Genomic DNA, 25,227 nt, shown 5'->3' on the forward strand with positions numbered 1-25,227 from the left:
ATGCTACTTTTTCCTACAAACTAAAAAAGTTTTGCGATCTTAACTGCTTTTTATCGCGGATGTGTCATTCAATCATAAAAATCGAATTCGTTTTTAAACGCTATTTGATCTCAGATTTAAAATACGCCTTTTTTTCCAGCCCATGTACAACAGGTTCATTCCCTGCTCCTCAAAGCATCCTGCGGGTCGGTTGCACATAGGAGAATGTAAACATTGGGTTCCACCTGCTGGGGCCCTGGTAGGATGCCTTACCCACATAGGGACTGGAGAGTTGGAAGGGAACAAGGTGGAGGTCCTGTGAGATAAGCAGGGGAAGCCTGGTTAGAGAGGAGGGTGGGTGAAGAGGAAGACAGTAAGCAGAGTGGTGAGTGGGGAAATAAGGTACACTTCCTGTTGCAGTGCCTGTCCCCTTAAATAAACTAGAGTGCAAGCACATTGTGCTAGGAGAAGCAAAGCACGGAACGGCCTCTGTACATAATTACAACAGAAATGTCCAGAAGCAGAGCAGGGAGAGCCTTGGCCCCCAGCACACCAGGAACTGGCAAATAAGACAGCCTATCACAGTTGTGTAAGAAATCAAAGGAGAATATGAGTAAGGTTTGATTACGGCCTATTAATTTGGAAAGGGTGCTGGTTGGGAGCACGGCAAAGCAGGAGGCGCTGTTACATTTAGATCTGGTCTGAAGAGGTCATCCAAGTGAACTTGTGCTGTACAGGGAGTGAGATTTTTGACTAATATTGATAGGTTTTGAGGAGATTCAGCTCTGAGGTGAGAACTGAAGGCCCAAGAGTGGAAATGCTTCCTAGGAGATGATTGAATGCAGCATAAAGAGCCAAAGTTTGCAGGCTTGACTTCCACTAGAGCAGAACTAAGTAGGGAAGTCTAGAGAAGAGTCAGTACAACAAGTAAGGTTCAAATAAGCCAAAGAAGAAAGAGTCTGGAAATTGCACTGTTATCTTTAATAGGATAAAGCATATTTCTCTTGTTGGTTAGTTTTTTAATGGAGTTTCATTTTATTTAGTCTTGGTGTCATCCTTATTGTGTTTCACCTATTTTATTGTTATTTTTAGTCAAATAAGTACACTTTTCCTAAAGAATATCATCATTTAGACACAGCAACACTGTATCACATTATCTACACATAGCACAAAGTTGCTGCTTTGTAGAGCCAGAATATTGTGCTCAATTCTGTCCTTATGAGAAACGGGGGAAATGCTGAAGGACCATTTGTAGAAATATTCCGCATATGAATAGGTTTCTTAAAGGTAAAGGAATAGAAAGTATTTAACCTGCACAGATGAAAGCAAAGGTTATTTGCTGCATACCAAAAATATTTTTCTGGGCTTGTCAAATTATTTAATTTTAAACACAAAATCATCATCCAGGGTTGGGCTGATGCATAACTAAATGTAAGGATGCCTGAGAGGAACCAAGGGTTGTGGGGAAAAGGAAGGGCAGGACTTTCACCAGCATCTAGTACAGTGCTTAGTATATGGTTGGTGCTAAATGAATGGATTACTTAATCAATTAAACCAAGAAATAGATTGCTAAGACTTTACATGAAAACAATCATATATATGTGAAGCCCTCATAATTCTATTTCTGTATGAACCACAGTTCTGTATTTCCACTGACAGAAGTGGAAAAAGAATTAAACTGAGTCAATCTGAATGATATCCACAATTTAATGAGTTCTTTTAGATTCTGAACACTGAACTAAGCACCTGATCTATAATAATTGAGTCAATTCTTACCACAATTATCCTTGCTTTGGAGTTTAGGAAACATAGACTCAGAAAGTTTTGTAATTTAGTTGAAATAACACAAGTGTGTGGGGGAACCAGGATTCCAACTTGATTTGCCCAACCTAAATTCTGTATTCTTTAAGACTCCCCACACTACAACAAATTTTCTGGTGGTACATTGGTATCTTCTTTAGACCAGTTTTTACAAATAGCGTGGCTCATGGGGAATGTTGCATAGAAGCAAAGAGGAATTATATGATATTTCAGGTTCTCTTTTAAAGGTATACTTGAATTCTTTGCATGGCAGATTTAGTGAAAATCAACTCTAGTAGTGTGTGGGGATTACCAGATTCCAGAGAAATACGTGGAAAACTTTTAGTTAAGATATAAGTTCAACAGCAAACACAGTGTACTTGTGTTTATGGCTAAGCATGTTGATTTATGAGAGTGTTTTTTTCCTTCACTATTATTTTTATATATTTAAAAATCATAGTTGCCACACCTCCATGTTGATCAATTATTTTATTGACTTAAAAATGACTTTTGTGGGGCGCCTGGGTGGCTCAGTTGGTTAAGCGTCCGACTTCAGCTCAGGTCATGATCTCGCGGTCCATGAGTTCGAGCCCCCATGTTGGGCTCTGTGCTGACCGCTCAGAGCCTGGAGCCTGTTTCAGATTCTGTGTCTCCCTCTCTCTCTGACCCTCCCCCGTTCATGCTCTGTCTCTCTCTGTCTCAAATAAACGTTAAAAAAAAATTTCTTTTTAAAAATGACTCCTGTTTTTTCATCTTCTTCCTTTAGTAAGTAGGCTAGAGAAAAATAGTATTTTCACATTAGTTACATAAAAGGAAAGCAACTTCAATTTAAACCATGGACCTACTTGATTAGCTTTTTCTCCCAACTTATTACTTCCTCTGAATTTCTATACTATATGTAACATAATATATATTATTTTATATAATTTGCTACAGTTTTGTATAAGTTGTGTTTGTGTAAATTCCTTAAGGTCAGAGTTTGCCTTGCAAAGTGATAATCATATCATTAGTTGCTCAAAAATTGTTTCTGTATTTTGGTCTTGGTAATTAGTGTGATGCCCAAAAGCTCTGAAGTGATAGTAAGCCAAAAGCTCCATGAAGGCAGGGTCTTTGTCACATTCATCTTTGCATCCTGTGGGCTACGTCAGTACTTGGCACGTAGGAGCATTTCAAATGAGGATAAATGAAAGAATGAAGCAAAAGACTGGAATTTGCACGTCTCAGAAGAGACACAGGTGACTAGTAATGGTTTTAAAAAGTATCAACTTCTTTTGTAATCAGGAAATAAAAATTAAAATAAAAAAGATTCTGTTTACACCCATCAAAGTGGCAAAAATGAAAAAAAAAATCTAACAATATCGAGTGCTGACAAGGATATAGAGTAATAGACACTCTTACACACTAATGGCAGAAGTGTAAATTGGTGCAATAAAATGACTTTGGAAGACAATTTGGTATTATCTAGTAAAGTTGGAGGTTCTCATACACAGCAAGACAATCCCTGGGAAATCCTTTCACAAGTGCCTCAGGAGATATATAGAAGAATGCTTACTGTGGCACCATCACAGTGGACTCAAACTGGAAGCAACCTAAATGTGCCTCAAGGAACTAAGGGCACCTGGGTGGCTCAGTCAGTTAAGTGTCTCACTCTTGGCTTTGGGTCAGGATCCTGTGGTTTTGTGAGTTCGAGCCCTGTGTTGGGCTCTGCACTGACAGTGTGGGGCCTGCTTGGGATTTTCTCTCTCTATCCTTTCCCTGCTCACACTGTCTCTGTTTCTCTCAAAATAAATAAATAAGCTTTAAAAAGAATAGTAGAGTGACTAAATATATTGTGGTATAATCATAAAATGAAACACTGCAGTGTAGTGAAAGCAAATGGATTACAACTCCTCTTATCAACATTATGAAGCCAAGAAAAATATGATTTAATTTTAAAAGCAAATGAAATACAGAATGATTCCATTTTCTATTAAGTCTTTAAATGCTAAATTAAAAATATTGTTTACTGGTATATACACAGATGGTAAACTAAAGAAAAGCAGGAGAGTGGTCATTCCTGGTTCATGGAAAAGATGGAGGAAGGATTTGGCTAGAAATAAGCAGGAGTATTTTGAAATACTGGTAATGCTCGCCTGGGTGTGCAGAGTTGTTAATTCTCATTTGATTATTTATAACATATATATTATACTATTTTCCTCCATCAATTTGATGTTTAATTAAAATAAAAAGCAAAAAGGAATGAATGATATGTTTGGGCAAACTTTTTGGGATAATGGCATGCCAGTAATATTTAGTTGAGGAAAATCTCACTCCTTTCAGTAGTTATAGTCTGTAATGGTGCTTTTCTAAGTAGGGAAGTTCCAGGCATTTTGAAAATGATAAATGCAAAAATACACCACAAGGTGGCACCATAGCCTCAAGTATCTCATTTAGGACGTATTTAATCTAAGAAACCCATACTCACCTTGGCAATGTTGGTATAGTTAAAATCTAGAGTTTATTGTATTCCTAGGGAGCAACAGAGGATTTTTATTCCTTTAGCTTCTTTATTCTCATTTCATCAATTATGCTTGATTTTACTTGCCAATAAACTGTGCTATCAGATTAAAGTTTGAGGGAAGCAATTCAAATAAAGTCAACACAACAAGTAAGCAGGTCCAGCTTATGACGTGTCTTCATTCATTCTCCATTCAGTCAGGCAGTCATATATTTGTTCATTTAACCAATGTCCACAAATATTTACTGAGATTTCTTTCTGTAATACACATATGTCAAAGAGGCCCTGGAGACTTAATATGAGCAAAACCAGTCACTACCATTGGCTTTTAGCATGGTGGTAAAGACGGGCAATAATTATATAATCACAAATTTAAATTGCAACTGACAGATTCTATAAGAAGTATGTGATTCTACACTAAGGCAGTTGGAGATATGAGCAGAGTATTCCATCTGTTGAGATCTGAAAAATGATGAGTTATCTAGGTGAAAAGGAGAGAACAGAACGTTCTGAGTAGAAGGAACAAATTCAAGTCCTGGAATCAGGAGAGAGCAAGGAGAATGCCAGGGGCTGAAGGAAAGCCATTGTGGCTGGATAGCAAGTCAGAGGTAGTAAAATAAGGTGAGAGGGGCCTAAGGAGTGGGCAGGAGACAGATCTTGCATGGCTTTAAAGCCTGAGATTAAGGATTCTGTCTTCATATTAAGAGGACTGGAGAGCTACAGAGAGGAGAGTGGGTGTAGTGGCCTAAAGCCCATGCCCTGTCACTGGTAAACCAGTAGCTTTAGCAGTGTCTAAGAAACATTCTGCCCTAGGTGCTGGATAGTGGCACAGCTCTGTTCACCTACGTCTGTGTGATTTGCTTTCTGATGGTGAAGAACACCATTTAAAGACAGTAATATAATTTCAATCTCAGCCATATTCATTAGATTCAAGATTTTTCTTCTAAAGAAACATGACTCCATTGTATTTATTTTGAATCAGTCTAAAAACCATTGTTTTTGAAGACAGAAAGCATTAAAGCATGATTTCTTAACAAACCAATAGACCCATTCAGCTCATTCATAACAAAATAAAACCTTTCATGTCTAAAATATGAAAGGTTTGAAAGATGGGTACATGGATGACTCAGTCAGTTGAGCATGCAACTCTTGATTTCAGCTCATGTCATGATCCCAGGGTTGTGGGACCAAGCCCTGCTTCAGGCTACGCACTGATGTGGAGCCTGCTTAAGATTCTCTCTCTCTCTCTCTCTCTCTCTCTCTCTCTCTCTCTCTATATATATATATATATATATATATCTCCCTCTCTCTCTCTCCTCCTTCCCTCTGCCCTCTCCCCTGCTTGTGCTGTCTCTCCCTCTCTAAAATAAAAAAATAATAATAATAAAAATAAAGCTATGAAAGAAAATGTTTATGGTCATGTTGTCCTAAAAAGAACTCTGTATTCGAAATCAGATCTGGGTCACATGACTGTGGGAAAGGTTATCTAATTTGGCTGGGCCTCAGGTTTCTTCATCTGCAAAATGAAGCATTGGTCTAGGTTATGTTCTTCTAACCCTGAAATTTTGTAAATCTGCAAATATATTTATATAAAGCAAAATGTACATGCAAATAATTTAATACAAGAAGAACAGGTGTTGGGCAACTACCTTGGTATGTATTTGAATAAAGTTGTGTGAATGGGGCTGAATGAGACTTATTTTGGATCTTAAGACTTTTTTTAAAAATTTTTTTTTTAACGTTTATTTATTTTTGAGACAGGGAGAGACAGAGCATGAACAGGGGAGGGTCAGAGAGAGAGGGAGACACAGAATATGAAGCAGGCTCCAGGCTCTGAGCAGTCAGCACAGAGCCCGACGCGGGGCTAGACCTCACGGACCCCGAGATCATGACCTGAGCCAAAGTCGGCCGCTTAACCGACTGAGCCACCCAGGCGCCCCAAGACATTTTCAATAAACTAAATTTTAATAAGCTACACTACCATTTATTGAAAGTGTTCTATGTACCAGATCTTATGAAGATTATGTCATTTAATTCTCAGAAAATTCTTGTGAAATAGATGTTGTTTTAAAATCCTGTTTTACTAATTAAAAAACAAAATTTACACAGATTCAGTAATTTGTCCAAAGTCACACAACTAATACATCTGAAGACCTATCTTGATATATCCAACTTCAGAATTTGTCCTTTTAATCATCATACTATTTATTATATTCCTTAAAGAACTGAGATTTAAAAAAATGACATATATATTAAGTAGAGATAAATTTGTTATTATATATATGGATTTCAAGTTATTTCTAAGTGATCCATTGAAGAAGTACAGGAATTTTAATAAGCTCCCACATCTTACAACAAACAAAACTGCCTAATAGACTTCATTTAACTCATGCACTATCCTAGATATGGCTGTCAAGTTGCACTATTAAGCAAACCATCTCCTCGTTAATATGTTTTTGCTGTATCCATAAAGGATATGCTTACAGAATTTTAACACCTCAGCTATACATTTTAAAGAAACAAACAAATAGCTTCCGTCATTTTTCTTCCTATGTCATATCCTGATGACAAACAATGGTGAACTTTGTTTCTCCTTTAGTCTCAAGCTCCTGATACGCAGAGCAAGGAAGCTGCCTGTTGGACCTTGTTTGGAGAAGTGGCTAAATGCATTTATATTGAGTTATTGCTGCTGTGTTGTTTTGTCTGTGGCTCCTGCTCTTGGGCATACTCAAGGTTTCATGGTCACATCAAAGGCATTGTGTTCTCTGTTGTGAGAACTGGTCAGTGTTGGTCAGATAATTTATCGTTTTATTGCTGGGACCCATTCTGATGATAGTCATGCTCAGTAGGCACTTGGTGTTTATGTCTGTTCCCTCAGTGCAACACATTTGCCTTAAGCCTGCGCTTCAAGAGTCAGCTGTGATGAACTTATGGGTATCTTGAAGGTGGGGGTTCTTACTGAACCTTCAAAGGGGGCACATGGCCTATCAAGCCTCCTTACTGTAGGGGTAAAGGATGTTTCTCATCAGAGGCAAATCTTGCCCACTGAGCTTACCTGATGGTCACCAGGCTATATGTGGGTTTGGTGATGTTACCATCTCCAGCCATTTGTACAGTGCTGTGCTTATCTTTCTGACAGAAAGATGTCAGGACAATAAAATAAATTTAGCAGTGGCTGCTTGTGAGACAAAAATTTAAAAACGGGTGCCTTGCTTAGTTCCTGTTTAGGAGGTGGCGTGTGACTATGACAGAGAAATGTGTTATGACAAGAGTAGAATATGGTCTATGTGCGTCTGTGTTTTCCCCTCCTGACTGTGAACAAACACATCTCTGTCATCTTGCCAGACCTCAAGAGAAGACTATTTAAAGCAGGAGTACTGGGGCAGACTGGCTAGGATAGGGGAGAGGGCAACCATTGCTGGCCCAGGAGAAAGCCTACACAAACAGCTACACAAAGAGCTAGTTGGATTGTTTTGGTGCGGAAAAAAAAAAAAGGTATTTATGTTCTCTGTAATTAGGAAAAGGGTTTAAAAAGAGGTGATGAAAGATCTTGGAAGCAGAGTTTCACAGTATGGTAAATAATATTCAGCTTGATAGCTTATAATCACAATAGGCAGGGTTAACTCAATTAAAATACTTAGCTCTTTTATATGAGTTTTTGAGCAATTTAAAACTAAGTTTTAAATTTTAAGGTTTAAAATTTAAATTTTACAAATTCCCTTATACAAGTAAAACATTATGAATAATAGCCATTCTTTGAGAAATACTTTTTCTTCCACATGAGAAAATGGGACTTTGTTATCACTGCGGTGAAAACACAAAACTACAATGCACACTTAATGTAAGAAACTTTAGAGTTAACTTGCCAAAGATACTCAACCTCATTTTGTCCCTTAAAAAAAGAAAAAAAAAAGCTTACAAGGCATTCTATTACATGCATATCCATTTCATATGCATGAATCTCTTCATTCCCACAGACTAACAGAATGACAACTGAGGTCAAGGAAACAGAATATTCAATTCCCAGAAGACTAAGAACTTAGAGGCATATAAAAATGTCTCTAGTTATAAGATTTTTTAAAAACTGTACCCATATAAACTCTTAACTGTTATGGAAAACATGCTTAACTGTAGGCCAAAAGGTTTAGGCTAGTTCAAAATCCCTTCCTGTTAATAATTTACAGTTACAGTGGATAGGTTACTGGGCAAGTCTTTCTAGGCCAAAGGAAGAATGTTGTTTAATGACATGATGACCTGGAATGTATAAGGATTCAGAATGATCCAGCATTCTCCCCCTCACCAAAAACCTATCTTTTACATCCAGTAGAAGACTGAGGTATAACGTTTCTTTTCAAACTCAATTTTCTCAGATATCTTTTTTTTTAAGTTTGTTTTATTTATTTTTATTTAAGTAATCTCTGTCCTCAATGTGGGGCTCGAACTCACAACCCCAAGATCAAGAGTAGCATGTTCTTCCAACTGAGCTAGCCAGGTGACCCCAGATACCTTGTCTTAATACTTCACCATTTTACTTCACCTTTGCCATCACCTTGAATGAGATTATAGGATATTCTTTGGTAGACATTACTGAGGGTTAAGGTCACCAATCAAGGTAAGGTAGGTATGACCTGCTTGAAAGTTGAAAGTTAAAACTAGGAAACTGCCAAAATTATTTCCTTTTATGTTGTACAATGGAATAAAGTGGGGTTATTCTTTTTTTAATTCTTTCATATATTAAAAGGGTAAGATAGGGGTGCATGGGTGGCTTAGTCGGTTAATTGTCTGACTCTTGATTTCGACTCAGGTCATAATCTCACCGTGGTGAGATCAAGTCCCCTGTCCAGCTGTGCCCTGACAATGCAGAGCCTGCTTGAGATTCTCTCTCTCACTCTCGTTCTGCCCCTCCCCCACTCCTCACTCACGGGCATGCACATGTCCTCTCTCTCCCTCTCTCAAAATAAACCAACATTAAAAAGAAAGAAAAAAAGCATAAGATGGTAGAGGCTTTTATGCTAATACTATAGACAGATTTACTCTTATCAATAATCCGAAATGATCCCAGGAAGGTTGAAATATTCTTGGTTAGTCTGAGGCCAAAAAAGCAGTGTCAAAAGCCATAGCCCAGAGGTCAAAGGTATGGGCTGAAGAATCAGACAAGCCTGGGTTGAGTCATAGCTTAAACTACTAGTTGCAACCTTGGGCAATCAACCACTTATTTTTCAAATCCTAATATGTAAAGCAAAGATAATAATATATGTGCTCTATAGGACAGTTATGAGGCTTCACTGAGACAACAGATTTCACACACTTAGCATAGAGCTTAGCACAGAGAACAATGAACAGCATTTGCAGTGAGTATTCGAGTTTTTGTTAGATCTGTGACTTAGGTTGGCCTGGTTCTGTCAGTTACAGCAGAGGACCCAATTCCCTGACCAACTCCATTCCTGTCTGTTCCTTTCAAAAGAGAGGGAGAAAGTACCACCTGGTACCTAGAGAGCCATTTCTCATATGCCTTTGGTCCCTCATACAAGATTGTATATGCAAGCTAAGGGGCTTTTTTTCTTTTTAAATTCTCCCATCTGAGTTCAAAGACTTATCCTTCCAAAGAATATGAGCTATAGTCACAGTTTATGATGTCATATTTGCTGTAGCATTTTGTTTTAGTTGCTGAAATATTCACAACCTCAGTTATTGCTTAGATCTTAAAAGAATTACAAGGGGAAGTCAAACTCCATTCTTCAGTAAAACCAGAACTGGGAATAGTCCCACTGGGCAATAAAAACATGAAAAGCTAAAAATACATCTATCTTTAGATCATAAAGCTTACAAAGTTAATCCAGATTCTTAATTTGACTAGGACCCTATCCTGATGCAGTTTGTTTTGTTCTAATTCTAGAGAGAGAGTGTGAGCAGGGAGGAGGCACAGAGGGAGAGAGAGAATCTTAAGCAGGCTTCATGCTCAGCTTGGAGCCAGACTTGGGGCTCAATTCCATGACCCTTGGATAATGACCTGAGCCGAAATCAAGAGTTGGATGCTCAACTGACTGAGTCACTCAGGCACTCAGGGGTATTTTTAAAGTAAACTAGCCACATTTTAATCTCTGTACATCTCTAGCCATGGATTTTTAAACTTGTACTTAAGTACACTATTATACTGTAGTATTGCCTCAAATCCAAGATGTACCTTTTTTTTTTTAACACTCTAGAAATTGGGAGGTCTTATGATCAATGGATAAAGTTCTGTTGTGGTGATTCTTTTCCTTAAAAACCGATCTTAGGGGTGCCTTGGTTGGGTAAGCATCTGACTCTTCATTTTGGCTCAGGCCATGATCTCATGGTTAGTGAGATTGAGCCCTGATCTCAGTTTTAGCACAGAGCCTGCTTAGGATTCTCTCCCTCCCTCTCTCTCTGCCTCTGTCCCACTCCTACTTTTTCGCTCTCAAAATAAGTAAACTTAAGAAAACAAAACAAAACAAAACAAAAAAAACCTGATCTTAAACCAACACTGTCTCTTGCAATTGATGGTCTTACTTATGGAAATTGCTTTGTGATGTGACCTAATGATGTAATGATTGGAAAAGGAACAAGTTGATTATAAAAAGAAGATAACCCAAAAGACTTAAGATTTATGATACATATCATATGTACATGTGGGTCATTAGAGCCATCAATCTAGTTAACATTTGGCCTTTTTTAATGTTTGAACAAAACGTCCTCCTCGTTAGTATAGTGGTGAGTATCCCTGCCTGTCATAATGTTTGAACATTACTTTAAAAGTCCCTCAGATTTATTCAAATTATGATGAATTATCATGTTTGTAATAGTACAATATCCCAACGAGACCAAAAATCCTCTCCAACTAGTTCTCAGAAACCTCTTGTCTCACTCTCATGGCACTTCCTTATTTTGAGGGTCCTTGTGAATAGCTAGAGTGACAGTCACACCTATAATTGTCAGGCTATAGAATCACATTAGCATGTGCTACCACATGTCATTCGAAACTTAACATGTACAGACAGTGCTTGGTACACAGTAGTTATTCAATAAATACCTTCTGGCTCACTGATGGGAAATACAAAAGTGTGTTTTAATTACTGTTGAACTATATTTCTAGGCCCAAAATGGAGCTACTCCTACCCAAGTGCTACATGAGCAGATGGGCCTTCAGATAACTTTTGAGTCCCTATAAATGTTCCACTTGACTAGAGATGTGGTATATCCAGATAGTCAATCCCCCAATGCCAAGCCAACTCTGGGCCTTCTCACCCTAAACAAGGTTGATTATGTAACCCTGCCAATCAGATATTTTCCATTTTTCTCTTCCCTGTTCTTTATTCTTTATCCTATAAAATCTTCCTTTTGCCCCATTTTGCACTTCTCCAAAAGGAGACTGCCTCATGAAGTGTTAAAGTTTGTATCACTTAAATTGTTTTCTTTAATCGTTTTCTGACATTGGGCATACATACAGCTTTTAACATTTGGGGAAAACCAAATTTCTAATAATGTCACCATTTTCCTTTTATCCTATGAAAAATCCCTTGAATTAATTTTGGGATTAACTTTTACATAATTAAAAGCCACTAACAAATCAAACTTTAAAAGTTATTTTCCTCCTGGGCCATAGAAATTATTATTTTTTTTTTTTCTGTTTTGTGAGCAAACATGAAAGCTACCACACTTAAAGGCAGAACACCACTTTCACAGAACATTGTATCAGAGATGGGACATAGTTGTTAAAAAGAAACATCAGGCTCAAAATGGAGTCACTTGTGCGAGACCCACATAGGCAACCAAGACTTAATATCTAACCAAACTGCAGTGACCTTTAACCAGTCAATCTGGAATTAACCAGTCAGTACCAGTGAGGCCATCTGCATGACAGACCCCCACCCTTTCCCCAAAGGAAGGTGACCTTGCCTGAAACAATTCACTCTTTGTTAGAAACTTCCTTTTGCAGCCCCCTTCTGCCTATAAAAGCCTTTCATTTTGTACACCTTCTTGGAGCTCCTTTCTATTTGCTAGATGGGATTCTGCCCATTTCATGAGTGGTTAAATAAAGCCAATTTGATCTTTAAATGTACTTAGTTGAATTTTGTTTTTTAACACAGCAAAATGTGATGTCAATAGCTAATGATGTGAAACATTTATCAAGGACCAATTAACTTCAAATGACCAAAATTATAGACAACAATCACCTTTAGGAACTATGACACCCCTTAGCAACTATGTTGCAAGTTGTTTTGCAAATATTTTAATCAATTAATTGGAAAAATAACAGCCCATATGTAACAGGGAAGGAAAAAAAGGTAAGGAAAAACCAAAAAGGACGAGAAAGGGAGGAAAGGAGGAAGAAAGTGGATTTATCTTAAACTATTTAATCCAAATTAAAAATAAAAATTCCTGATCTCTAAAATGGTTTACATTCCAAAAAAGGAAAAGAAATCCTTTGAATGCTGACATTACAAAAGGCACAGAATCAGCTGCTAGATCTTAAAATAAGAATTACTTCTATGCCTATTGTCCACAAATCATGACTCAAAAGCAAACTTCAAATACTACTAAATCCATTTCCTTATTTGTTACTTAACTCCATCAGAGCTAATAGAAGATGCAATGATCACAGAACTTATAGACAGGAGGAACAAAGTGATCTGGTTTTGCTCATATTTTACCCACAGACAGAAATTAGAAAAACTATATACTTAATTTTTCAAAACTAAAATAATGTAAGAAACCTCACACTTTTCCCCTTAATAGCATAACTGACATGAATAAAAACATTCTTTTTTAAAAAATTCTTTTCTTACGTTTGGCCCAATAGCTTCAGGAACTAAAATAATCTCTTCTAGGCTTTATTGAAGAAGGAGGGATATGTGCACAATTTGTATAGCATCAAAAGAAAGTTTCATTGAGGTAGGTACAGAGGATTTCTCATCAGGAAGCATGTATATGCTTATCACATATACAGGTGATGTTTTAAAAACCCTCTACAAATGTTTTTGAGTTACAAGATGTATGACACATTCTAGCTTATTATCCCAGGTTCAATGTACTATTATTTGGAGCTTTTGTATTTGCACTTTTCTAAGAACCACGGTTAAGAATAAAAGGCAGAGGAAACTGATCACTTCCTGTCTCCAAATAATGTCAAACCCGCCTATGCTGAATTGATATACAAGCTCAGATAAACACTATTTTCAGGCAAGCTGTGAATTATATTAAATGACTCTGAAAGAGAAAAAGAAAAGCCACGGCTTAAATTGTTAGTGAAGGAAGGCCTTGCTTGAAATTCATGTCAACTTTCCATTCTGCAAAGCAACTCATCCACATAGAAATAGTCAAAAAAAGGACTTCATTTAATTAGTGATATTTAGACTTTTGCATAGAAAAAGGTTACAAAGTAATGCAAAAAAGACTAGGTACAATAATTTTAAAACAAATATTTAAAAGTATAATTTTGTATAATGTTTAACATTCTCATGTTTATTGCTTTCTCCACACAGCAGAGAAATGAAGTGCGTAATAATACATGCTGTGTCTTTACCTTTCAAACATAAAATCTCACGTGCTCAATTTCAATGTATTAAGAGATTATTTTGTCCTTAAAAATAAAAAAAAAAAACACCGTTATGCAGCACTAGTCTAGGCATGAACAAAAAATAATTTATGTACATCCCACTGCATACATTCATCTTGATTTGGGATCAAATGCAATCATGAGCTTGACAAAGAGCATTTAAAAATCGTGGCTTTTCTCTTCCCAATGTTCTCTCCCTGTCTCGTCACCTCCAGAAATGCAGCTTTTCCCAAAGGGCGACAAGAATAGGTATTACACATTATCAGGACAAAATGAAGAGGATAAATACGTAAAAACAGTCCAAATGAAACAATAAATTAACCTAAACTTTTACACACTGGAGAGTTTTCAAGTTGCCATGAATCAAATAGCTTCTGGGGGGCACATGGTAGGCAAGTGCTTCTAGGTGCACTCTATGTATGGTTTTACATAAAGAAGCACCAAATTTTGAGCCATGGAAAAAAAAGTGCCTGGGGGCTTGCAGGCAGGGCAGAAATGGCTGTTAATCTGAGCACTGATGGAATAATTGCTTATACCAATGCATTGCTAAATGTCACCATTTGGCAGGCAAGTCTGTACAAAGAAAGAAAACTAAGATAAAACTAGGTCTTTCAACTCGAAAATTATTTTCAGCAATCCTTTTGGCCAACAAAAGCCTCTTGGTTTCAACAGAGTACTCTTCGCTGGCATTTTATTAAAATGTCTGCAGCCTAATACAAGACTTCTGTCCCTTTCCTGTCTTAACCTAACCTCTATGATCTTCTTTACTTGTGCAATGTTAATCTGTTCACAAGAAAACTTTACTAGCTCAGGCACTTATGAAACACAAATATTTTTTTTCCATCTAGTTTCAAGAGAATCCAGTCAGGGCTTTTTTTTTTTTCTTCCCCAATTCAGACATACTGATGCACTCCTGGATGGTACAGTCCATATATTTCCCAGGAAACTTCTAAATGAAAACAAGTGTGAAGTTTTCAAAAGTTGCTGATGTCAGTTACCAAGCTGCCTTAAACAAAACAGGAGAGAAAAGATAATACCACATTTCCACTTGTGAGGTTTGTGTCTCAAATAGCTTTATTGTTCCTTTGTGGATCTGTAGACATCTGTATGGCTACTTTCAGGGTGCAGAGGTTTAAGCTGACTCTGAAATGAAGGACATTCAGTTACTATTGCAAAAAGTTCAATGCAAACTTAAAAAGCTCCCACTTCTGTCCCCCAGGGTCGGTAAGGTTTACTGTTTGTTCCGCCGCTTGTCTGCTGAGGGCTGGAGGTGGCTGACACCGTTAGGGGCGGGCTGATGGCGGTGGCGGCTGCCACTGCTGCAGCTGCGTTCGGGGGGAGCATGGGGAAGGCCCCTGCGAAGGACAGAGGGAAGCTGTGCGCCGCTGCGGTGGCTGCTGCAGCGGCCGCGTGGACAGTGGCCGAGAGGGACAAGAGAGAGGTGGACAGAGGTGGCACGCAGGGGGCAACGCTGCCTGTTGACGGCATCCGAAGGGCAGAATCGGCGTGGGCAAATGTGGCCGTGAGCAGGGCGGAGCCGTGGGCAGGAGGCACTTCTGAAGCCGTGGAGAGGCGACAAGGCGTTGACTCGGAGGCGTGGAGTCCGTTGGGTTGGAGCAGGGCAGCGGGGAGATGGTGGAAGGCCGCCGCCCAGTGGTGCGGGTGCAGGGGGTGATGGTGGTGGGCCAGTGAGGACGTCATGGCCGCAGCCTCCCGCTGCGAGGCGCACGTGCTGAGATGAGAGACCAGTCGCACCCGCAGGGGATCCGAGGAGTCCAGGCCCTCCACGGAGCTCAGATACCTGGCCACCTCCGTTAAGCACTCCCGGAATCCAATGCTCATGAAGTCCATGGCAAGAGCATGTGCGTCAAAGTAGCCTAGAAGGGGGTTTGAGTGAAGTGGGGGCCAGGGCAGGGAGTGAGAGAAAAGGGCACAATTACTGTGAGTAAACACCAACTGTGCTCCTCTCGGCGCTGCAGAAGATTCAAGCGGGATGACGACCCTTTCTGAAAATGTTGCCAGTTACTTATGGTTGTAACTTCTGCAGAAGAAAGTACACTTTGCAATTCACATGTGTGACAAGGCTGGCAATGCTATATACTACAGTTGTTCTTGCAACCAAATACTACGGTGGGGAAAAAAATTAAGAACATCCGTGTTTCAAACACTTCCATAAAAAACCAGGAGGGGATGTCTCTCCTTTTGTATGGTGGGATAGTGAAATTCCCTCGTAAACTTTTGCACGGAAGTACCGAGTTTCAGTCTCTTTGTCTCTGTCACATGAGGTGGAGATTAAAGGGTTTATCTGAAACATCCTCACTCTTGGCATTTGTCACAGAGATATGAAATGTATTTTAGCAGCTTGAAGACCTTCTTTAAAAATATGCTAGAATCTCTTAATAAACTCAACAATGCTTTTTGACTCAGTGTTTTTTTTTTTTTTCAAAGTGAAAACATCTTGTCATTAGTTTGTAACAAAAGATTTGATGAAAACAAAATGACTTTTTAAAAATCTTGGTTACTAATTTGAAGATCTTACTTTTCTATCATGCAATATCAGGCTGCTTTACTGATATGAGATTACTATACCTCTTTGCTTTTCTTAAATTTAAATATATATTTCCTTCAGCGGTTAGCTTACATTTTCCTGGCATCTACCCAGGAAAAAGATGTGCATTAATTTTTCAGTGTGTATGCATGCACAGCCCACATCAAAGGTCACTACTGTAAAAATGGCTGGAGCTGGGTCACATTTAGAAGAATCCCTTTTTATCCACTGATAATACACTGGACAGAAAATAATAAAGTATTTTTATTAATAGTGCCAATTTAGGATAGAATAATAATCAGACAATTGGGGAAATGTCACCACTTTGAATGGGTGACCTCTAACATGTACAGATGCATCTTTTTTCAGATTCTTTCTCATTTGTAACTTTTTTTTTTTTTTAGCTATTTTCAAATTAAAAATTTACTCAGTTTTGGGATATGGGTATATCTAAATGAGAAATACCACAAAGTTATTTTCGTCAAAGGCATTTATATTATCTTTTTCATGTTTCTGTAGATCAAAGTATTACCTGTTTCCTTTATCATCCACTAAAAATTAAACCATCTTATTCTGTAATCAAAGCATTTGGAAAATAGTATTCACAATATTCACAGTCCTAAATAAAGTTAGAATATCAACATTAATTTGGAAGTCCCAAAAACACATCTGAGGCAAAAAATACACCATGAAAACAGTAAAAATAACAGCACAAAGCAGATATAAGAGAATATCATGAAATGTGGGAGATCAGCAACAAAAATAGTTAGCATCCCAGAACTTCAGCTTAGTTAGCAACAAAGTCCCTGGGATTAAGAGGGAAAGCTCTTCCTGAAGACGACGCCTCCGTGGACAGATTTCACATGAGGACCCTCAGGGTTCATTGCAGGGCATTGCAGGCTTCTAATTTTCATGAGGTAAGGAGGGAGGAAATCAACAGAAGTCACAGTCCAGAAATGCAGAGGGATCTAGAAATTTAGGTTCCTCTCTAAATTCTCTCTAGAAGCTACCTCAATACCAAGATAGACTATAAAGAATGGAACAACATAATTGGAGCCCCAGGAGCTTCCAAGAATTTTCATGAGTGGGTACAAGGTGATCGAAAGTTGTGGTTTGCCAGCTGTATGTTGTTATACGTGGCTGAGTTCTCTGTTGCATATTAAGGAGTATCAATTGTGTAATTCCTATTATGTTGCTGAATGCAGAGGGAAATGGCGACCAACAGCTGTCTCCTGGGAATAGATATTGGGCCAATAATAAAAGCACACGGGGCCATTCCACACCACTTCTTTCATGCCATCACTATTATGCGGCTTTAAGTGAATAAACTCACAACAACCTTGTGAGGTACACACTATGGCTGTCATTTTGCAGATGAGAAAACGGGCTCAGCGAGGGTGAGTAGTTTACCTAGGGTCACAGAGCTAATATATGGCAGATCAAGGATTTGAAACCAGGCAACCCAACTGCAGAGTCTATGCCCTTCACCACTGGGAGGCCCCTACAGCAGTTGTGAGTCTTTGATGATGTGAGATCACATTGCCCGCCCCTCCTGTTTAAGGCCCACATTTTCTCCTATGGGATGACCTCTCTAATGACTTGGCAGTCAGGCGACTTGTGTGGAGCTTGCTTGGAAATGTCTGTTCATAAACTATTCTGGGATGAATTTTAGGACTGTTCAGGTAGCCAAGAATAGCAACCAAGAATGGAACTTAGTTTTTATAATAAGGCATAAGAATAATATTACTCTTTAGAAGTATAGCTCATGCCAAATATTTGAAACCCTGATAAGAATTCTTGGCCTTATGGTGAACAACACCAAGGGAGGCAGAGCAATCAAAAAGCTGTTCCTACACCATCACTAACTCAACCAGTCTTCTACATCTGAGGTAGCAGGTGCAGAGACAAAATCATGGGGCTGGAGGTGCTTTAGAGATCAGAGTGCTAGTGTAGGCCTCACAGTACTGCAGAGCACTTCTGCCTTGGGTTAAAGGTCAAGCAGCAGCCAAGTTGGGCTGGATCACTGGCTTCTACGATTTCATCCAGTTCTCCTCTATTATGTAAGAACTTTTACATCCTATTCTGAGGGTTACATTTTAATGATTAGAAATCACAATTGTATACCCATTCAGGATGGTTTCTAGAGAAGGTGGGCTTCTCTTTAAAGTGTTTACTTCCCACCTAAAAAATTGTGAAGGCCAGTGCTGATGTTTTGTTTTTTAAGTTTACTTATTTTGAGAGAGAGAGAGAGAGAGAGAACGAACGAACAAACAGGGGAGGGGCAGAAAGAGAGGGAGAGAGAGAATCCCAGGCAGCTTCCACACCATCAGTAAGGAGCCCAATGTGGGGCTTGAACCCATGTACTGTGAGATCAGGACCCAAGCCAAAACCAAGAGTTGGACACTTAACCAACTGAGTCATCCAGGCACCCCCAGGGCTGATGTTCTAAAGGGCTTCAGGGGCACCTGGGTGGCTCAGTCGGTTGAGCATCTGACTTCGGCTCAGGTCATGATCTCACAGCTTGTGAGTTCGAGCCCCGCATCAGGCTCTGTGCTGACAGCTCAGAGCCTGGAGCCTGCTTCTGCTTCTGTGTCTCCCTCTCTCTCTGTCCGTAACCTACTCACATTCTGTCTCTCTCTCAAAAATAAATAAATATTTAAAAAAATTAAAAAATAAATAAATAAAGGGCTTTAGCAGTATGGCTATACTGGAGTTAAGTACTGAAGTACTTCTATACCAATTGGTAAATAGCTACTTCCCTCCAATGCTTTGCCTCTGCTCTGATCTAGGGCAAACTGTGATACTATGTGATAAAAAGCTAATGTTGAGCAGAGAAGCCTCCAGGATGGAGGGAAGCACTTAGCCCCTGGTGGTACCCTCTCCCAACCCAGTTGTCAAATGTACTGAGTAACAAAAACACTCTTGGTTAAGGTGAATAGCAAAGGCTTGCTTGAAGGCTAAAAACAATACAAAAGGGCAAAATCAAGTCTCAGTAACATGTGAGAAGAAGGATAATAAAATGTGAATAAATTATTACAGCTTTCAGGATCTCGTCTATTTTCAATATAACATGAGGGTCCATCCCCGACCTCTGGATGATTCTAGTACAGAAGATATCTCTCCAGGGCACTGGGCCAGGGGCACCTATTCCTGTTTGCTCTCTGCAGGAATGACTGCTCCATTAGTAGTTTCCAGTCCAGAGAATTACTACCTACACTTCAAATGTTCTGTCTGGTCCAAACCCAAGACCAACCAAAATCTGAAAACAATGAAAATAATTCTTAAGTCAATTCCTTTGAAATAGTTGTACTGTATTGAGTCCCAGTCTTGATCTAATGGAGTCTGGGGGAAGGGAAAGAAGAAGAGAAAAAGATTGCCTTTAACCTCCTGTTTATGTTTGGATGTTTGTGTGTTTGTTTTGTCTTTCTGTACAGATTCCAGCATGTGCTTCTGAGATCCCAAACAAATCTCTGACCAGGCTGCTGTGAATGAAGCTTTACTCCCACAGTATTATGAAAGCAAACACAAGCCCAGGGTCAAGTGCTTCTTTTGTTCCAGAAGTTCTTTCCCACGAGTTCAATCCTGCCATTAGCATTGATTTCTACAGCTTTAATCTGGGACCTCCTATCTCAGCTTGTTAAAGAACTGTTCAACTATGACTTTCCTATAATCTTAGGGGAGGGGAATGAAAAGAGAAAGACGGAAAGGGGGTAAAAATGAAGTCACCTACTTACCTTTACCCCCAGTTGCCTGAAGCATCTTTAAATGATCTACTGTCATTTGCAGTATTTCGGCTTTCTCTAACTTTGCAGATCCCTGCATAAACAAATCATGAAGTCTTATAAGTCCTATGGAAACTGACTTGGAACATTTTACACTGGATTTTCAATTTTTCTTCTCACTAGAAAAGTCTAAATTTAATTTTTTTCATAGAAAAATCTGAATTCTTTGCAAGCTTTACATGCAAACAATAATTATTATGTCATACCTAATGACAGATATTTGCCAATTTATCATTTAAAGACTAAAAGGCATAACAAATAATTTTTTAATCATATGATTAAACTATACTCCAAAGATCACTCCACTAAAACTATTACACTGCAAAAATGTCAAATCCTGTATCCAATCTCTACCCTATATTGGGGGACATTCAACAGTCTAGATCAGCTGAATCCAACTCTGAAGGTTAAGGAAATAGGATCTTAGAAAATTAGATTTTTCAAAAATAAAAAGTCCTAGTAAGCCTTTAAGATACACCCCTGGTAAGGAGAACCAAAATCAAAAAAGGGAAGACTTAAGGTTTTTTGGTTTTTTTTTTTTCCAAAAATTACCAGCAGGTGTCACTGTGAATTCCAAGTTCATAAACAAGAAAGCATAATTTACTCCTACCTAGTAAGCATCAGAAATGCTTAAAGATTATTTGAACCCTTTAGAACAGTTCTTAATAAAATGCCTTGGGAATATATTTATACGTTCTACTTTTCAAAATAAGGCAACCTCTAGAAAACAACCAAAATATAAATGTGCCACCTTGAACTGCCTCAGAGGACTCTGGGTAGCTTCTAATTTCCTGGAAAAACTAAATAATTAAATCAATGTGTCTTTCTCAAAAGGAAACTGAAGTTTTCTTCAAGTTCCTATGCTCTACTTTTTTGTGAAAATTATCAGCACCCTGTACATGGTGAGAGTGCCAGAGTCATTGAAACCGCTAGAAAGAACACTCTTCTAATCACACCGTAACAGGGCCAGCTCGCCAGGGTTGGTAGCCAAGCCTGGCAAATGGGAAAGCCTGTGTTTATGGTAACTAACTGCCAAACAACTGAGGTTAGCTTTTAAGGTTTAAGTCGACATTTAAGAAAAAAAAATCTAACAAACTGATGGGAAAAATACTCACCAAATAACTGCAGACATTTCAGTACCCAAAGTGAAAACAGTGATTACTGATGTTTTCATTTTCAGCCTATTGTCATTGAAAATGTTACTAATCAAAACTACAATTTCCACGTTACATTTAGCTTACCAAAGTCGGTTTCAGCATATAGGTATCTTTTTTTTTCTCTCACAAATGTATAATCAAGAGCCTGTTACATCTTGCACTTTTGTCAATATTCACTTTTCCCATCAAGATGTACAGGAGTTTCAGTGAAAGTAATAACAAAATTGCAGTTTCTGGATAATTGCCAAGGGCTTTTGTAGGGCTTGCTGTATAATGTTTGTAGTTCATGAAGTAAACAACAAAATGACATAAACAAACAACTGCTGTCTTATATGCTATTTGAATTAAATTGAAAGTATTTTCAACAGTGTATGATGCCATATTCTTTGAAAGATGCTCTTAGAAATCTGTGCCATTAGCCATTGTGGCAAGAGATATAAAACTTTTCCAAGAAAACAAAGGAAGATTTAAACATTTGGCTTCCTCCTTTTCTAAGTATGCCAAAAAAAAAAAAAAATTTTTTTTTTTTAGTAAAGGAATACTTGAATTCTGAAAGAGGGAATTGTTGGCTAGTTTTATTTTTATCAAACTTCCAAAGAGATGCCCCAAATAGAACACCACTCTATTAATCTAGGGATTAAAAATGAAACCAAGTGATTTGGTAAATAAATTTTATTAGTATTACCATTCAGGAACTAGAGCTAGAAATGTTACTTCCTGGACTTTTATTATTTTTAAAATAAAAAGCGCTTCTTTTTTTTTAGCAGTTTACAAAAAAGTGAAATTTTGTGATATATATATGTGTGTGTGTGTGTGTGTGTGTGTGTGTATTTAAAGAGTACGACATACAGCTGGGTTTGGAACAAAACCACTACTGGTCTTCATAGAAAGAACAGAGAAAGCATGAACACTGTTACCCTTAAGGGAAAATAAGCTGAAGAATGGAAATGTTTTTCAACTTCATGATGGATTATGTTTTTAATAGTTTTGCCACAACAAAGCATTTTATTGAAATAGCTGCTCTGTGCCAGATCAGGGCACATACACCATTATTTTAATGAGCTTTAACAAGAACCCACATTCCCAGATGAGAGAATCAGATTTTCTGAGTCTTTTGGTGGGGTGGTCAGGGGTGAGGGTTGCTTACTTGTTTCTCAAAAGCAGTTGGCACCAGTCGTCTCAACTCCGATAAACTGTTATTTATCCGATCTCGACGCCTTTTCTCTATTATCTATCCCAAAGAAAGCAAAACAACAACAAAAATTTATGAATACACAAATGATAAAATTACTCTTAATGGAAGAACACCACTGTTATACATTAGTCTGAATCACATGAACTAAAAAGAAAAAAAAATCACATACCCCTCTCCTTTTCTTTCTTGCCATAATCTGAGACGTTGTTGTTGGGGAATTCGATCTAATCACAGAGCTAGTACTTTGCCTGTGAAACAGGAACAGTACATCAGGTGCTGCATTAACATAACAATGGTTTTTCTTCTGGGTACTTCATAGCACCCATTAAATATTGAGTGACTGCACAGCTCAGGTCTATATTATTTTATTCTTAATTCTTACTTTTCTCTTCACATACTTTGTTTTCAGCCCTTATATCTCTTTCCATGCCTTTTTTTTTTAACAAGTAATCCAGACACCAAATCCATTGGCAAAAACATCCCTCAACTTTTAAGTCTTGCAGTGAAAAAATTACAGGCAGACAGAATGAGAAGTTAGAAATTAGTACTTCCTGGTGCCATTCAAGAATGTTTCTTGAAAATCAGCTAATCTCTAATAGCATCCTTCCTGCACCCTCCTCGTCAGACCCACTAAACAAAGCAAAGCAATTTTAAAATAAAAGCCATGTTTAGCACCACTATCAAACAGATATAAGGTCATCACATGTCAAACTGTTGTCCCTAGATGCAATCTTCAAAATAAACAGAAGTCATCTTACTATCTCAAAACTTCAATTAGACATATCTCACAACAGAAAAAAAAATGTAATGTTTTGTATTCCAATCTTCCAAAAGAATGCTCCAAATTAAATACGGCACTGACAGGGAAATTAAAATTACATCAACTACTAGGTAAATGTTTTAGTTTGAAAACGAAACTGTAGGTGAGTATCCCCCCGTCTTCAAGCTGAGCTTAAATTTCTATAGGGGCTGCAATCAATCTTGAGTTTACTAATGAAAAGGTATTTTATACTGAAAGTTCAATCAATTATCACTTATAACTTTTATGATGCTTTCTAGTTTGTACATGTTTCTCTTCATAATTCGTGGATACTATGCTTCTTTATGTTCTCGAATTCTCCAGGTTCCTGTTATTTGCTCTTTCACTTTAGAAATGTTGCACACACCAGGTTCTTATTACCTCACCTTCTCACTTCTGGATCTTATTTCTGAATTAACTGTCTCCCTCAGTCCCACCCCATCTCAACTGGTTTCATCTTTCACAAGGCTTCTTCTGTTTTTCAGATCTCATTTTTTTAAGACGACACACGCTTTAAAAATAATTAAAAGATACTTTGCAAACGCTTCCTGTAAATATCTTTGCTGTTGCTGATTTCACGCTTTGGCTTGTGCTTACGAGAATAACGATGTGGAAAGAAAACCAGTATTCCAAAGGTAGGAAGAATTTTGCTCTTTGAGTGACAGCTGCAGATAAATAATTAAGGAGCTTGTGGGGATGCCAATTAGAAGCAATTATCATTTGACCCGCCTTGGCACTAAAATGCCTCGGTAATCTCCCTCTGTCACTGGAAAGTGGAGGTCTGGCTTCTGTGATCACGACTCCGATCTTTTCCAGACTTAACAGCAAGCAGTCGAAGAGATGATCTACGCCCGAAACGATCCGTCACTCACTCTCCCGTAAACCCACTCACACACGGCCAACGGAAAGCTTAACCTCCTTAGCCTTAACATCGCAAACTACTTTAATGTCTCCAAAAGGCAAGTCATCATTTTAGGCTCTTGAAAAATTAAAAAAAAAAAAATTCAATCTGTTTTGCTTTTCACCTGGCCCATCCTTAAAGTGCTCCCACAGTTTCAGAGGCGGGGGCGTCGCCCGTCGCCAGCCGGTCCGTTTGCCTAACGCTGACAGCCTGGGACGCTCCCTCGCCAACTCCTGCGCAGTCTTTCAGTCGCGTCCCCTTTCCTCTCCGCCCCACCCCTGGTGTGAAAGCCGACATCCCCGCCCCACCCCAACGCACGCTCCGTGAGCGCCCACCGCTCAAAATTTCCCGGGCAAAACTTTCCCCGCTATGTTAGGACGCCGCGGAGAGGAGCCTTGGGATTTCCAAGGAGCCGCTCGCGCACAAAGCTCCCCGACGCCTCGGGCTCCGGGCAGTTCCCGTCGAGCCCGCGCTCACCCCGAGTAATTGTTCTCGCTCCCCACGTCGATGGTCTCGTCCATGTCGCTCTCGGAGGTCGTTTCCTCGCAAGGGCGCTTCATCGCGGCGAAGACGGCGCTGGGCACAGCCCAGCCCGAGCCACCGACGCCGAGCGGGGCGCAGCGCCCTCCTTGCCTGCCTCCTCCCTTCCTCCCTCCCTCTCTGGGCCCGGGCAGGCGCGGCTCCCGCGGCGGCGCGGTCGGCTCCTCGCGGCTCTTTCCCACGCCGCAGCCGAGCTCGGCCGCAAGAACCGGCGCCGGCCACGCCCCTCCGCGCGGGCGGGGCCACCTCGCCCGCCTCCGGCGCGCAGGCCCCGGTCGCCCCGCCGCGTTCCGCCTCCTCGGGGTCGGCGTGGCCCGCGATTGGTTGGGGCGGAGGGGCGGGGCCGCGCTCGCCAATGCTCGCGGCGGAGGCTTCTGCAGAGGCGTGGGAACGCGGCCGCGCACCTGGGGTCCGGGAGCTGCGCGCGGGCGGGAGAGGCAGCGGCGAGCCTG

General features: G+C 39.4%; 1 protein-coding gene across 2 annotated transcripts; it reads right to left on the reverse strand.

Moving 5' to 3' along the window:
* Window positions 1-13,607: 13,607 nt before the first annotated feature.
* On the reverse strand, window positions 13,608-24,987 carry HEY2 (hes related family bHLH transcription factor with YRPW motif 2). 2 transcript variants are annotated; one of them, XM_027056966.2, is made up of 5 exons: window positions 24,713-24,987; window positions 22,705-22,783; window positions 22,488-22,571; window positions 20,136-20,217; window positions 13,608-15,730 (listed from the first exon to the last, which is right to left on the reverse strand). In XM_027056966.2, the coding sequence occupies exons 1-5, from the start codon at window positions 24,793-24,795 to the stop codon at window positions 15,045-15,047; spliced, it is 1,014 nt and encodes a 337-aa protein (XP_026912767.1). In that variant the 5' UTR covers window positions 24,796-24,987; the 3' UTR covers window positions 13,608-15,044. The 2 variants fall into 2 exon arrangements, with proteins under 2 accessions (XP_026912767.1, XP_026912768.1); XM_027056967.2 differs by lacking the exon at window positions 24,713-24,987 and adding an exon at window positions 24,360-24,488.
* Window positions 24,988-25,227: the final 240 nt, after the last annotated feature.

Source organism: Acinonyx jubatus, chromosome B2, assembly GCF_027475565.1.
Source record: "Acinonyx jubatus isolate Ajub_Pintada_27869175 chromosome B2, VMU_Ajub_asm_v1.0, whole genome shotgun sequence".
NCBI lineage: Eukaryota > Metazoa > Chordata > Mammalia > Carnivora > Felidae > Acinonyx > Acinonyx jubatus.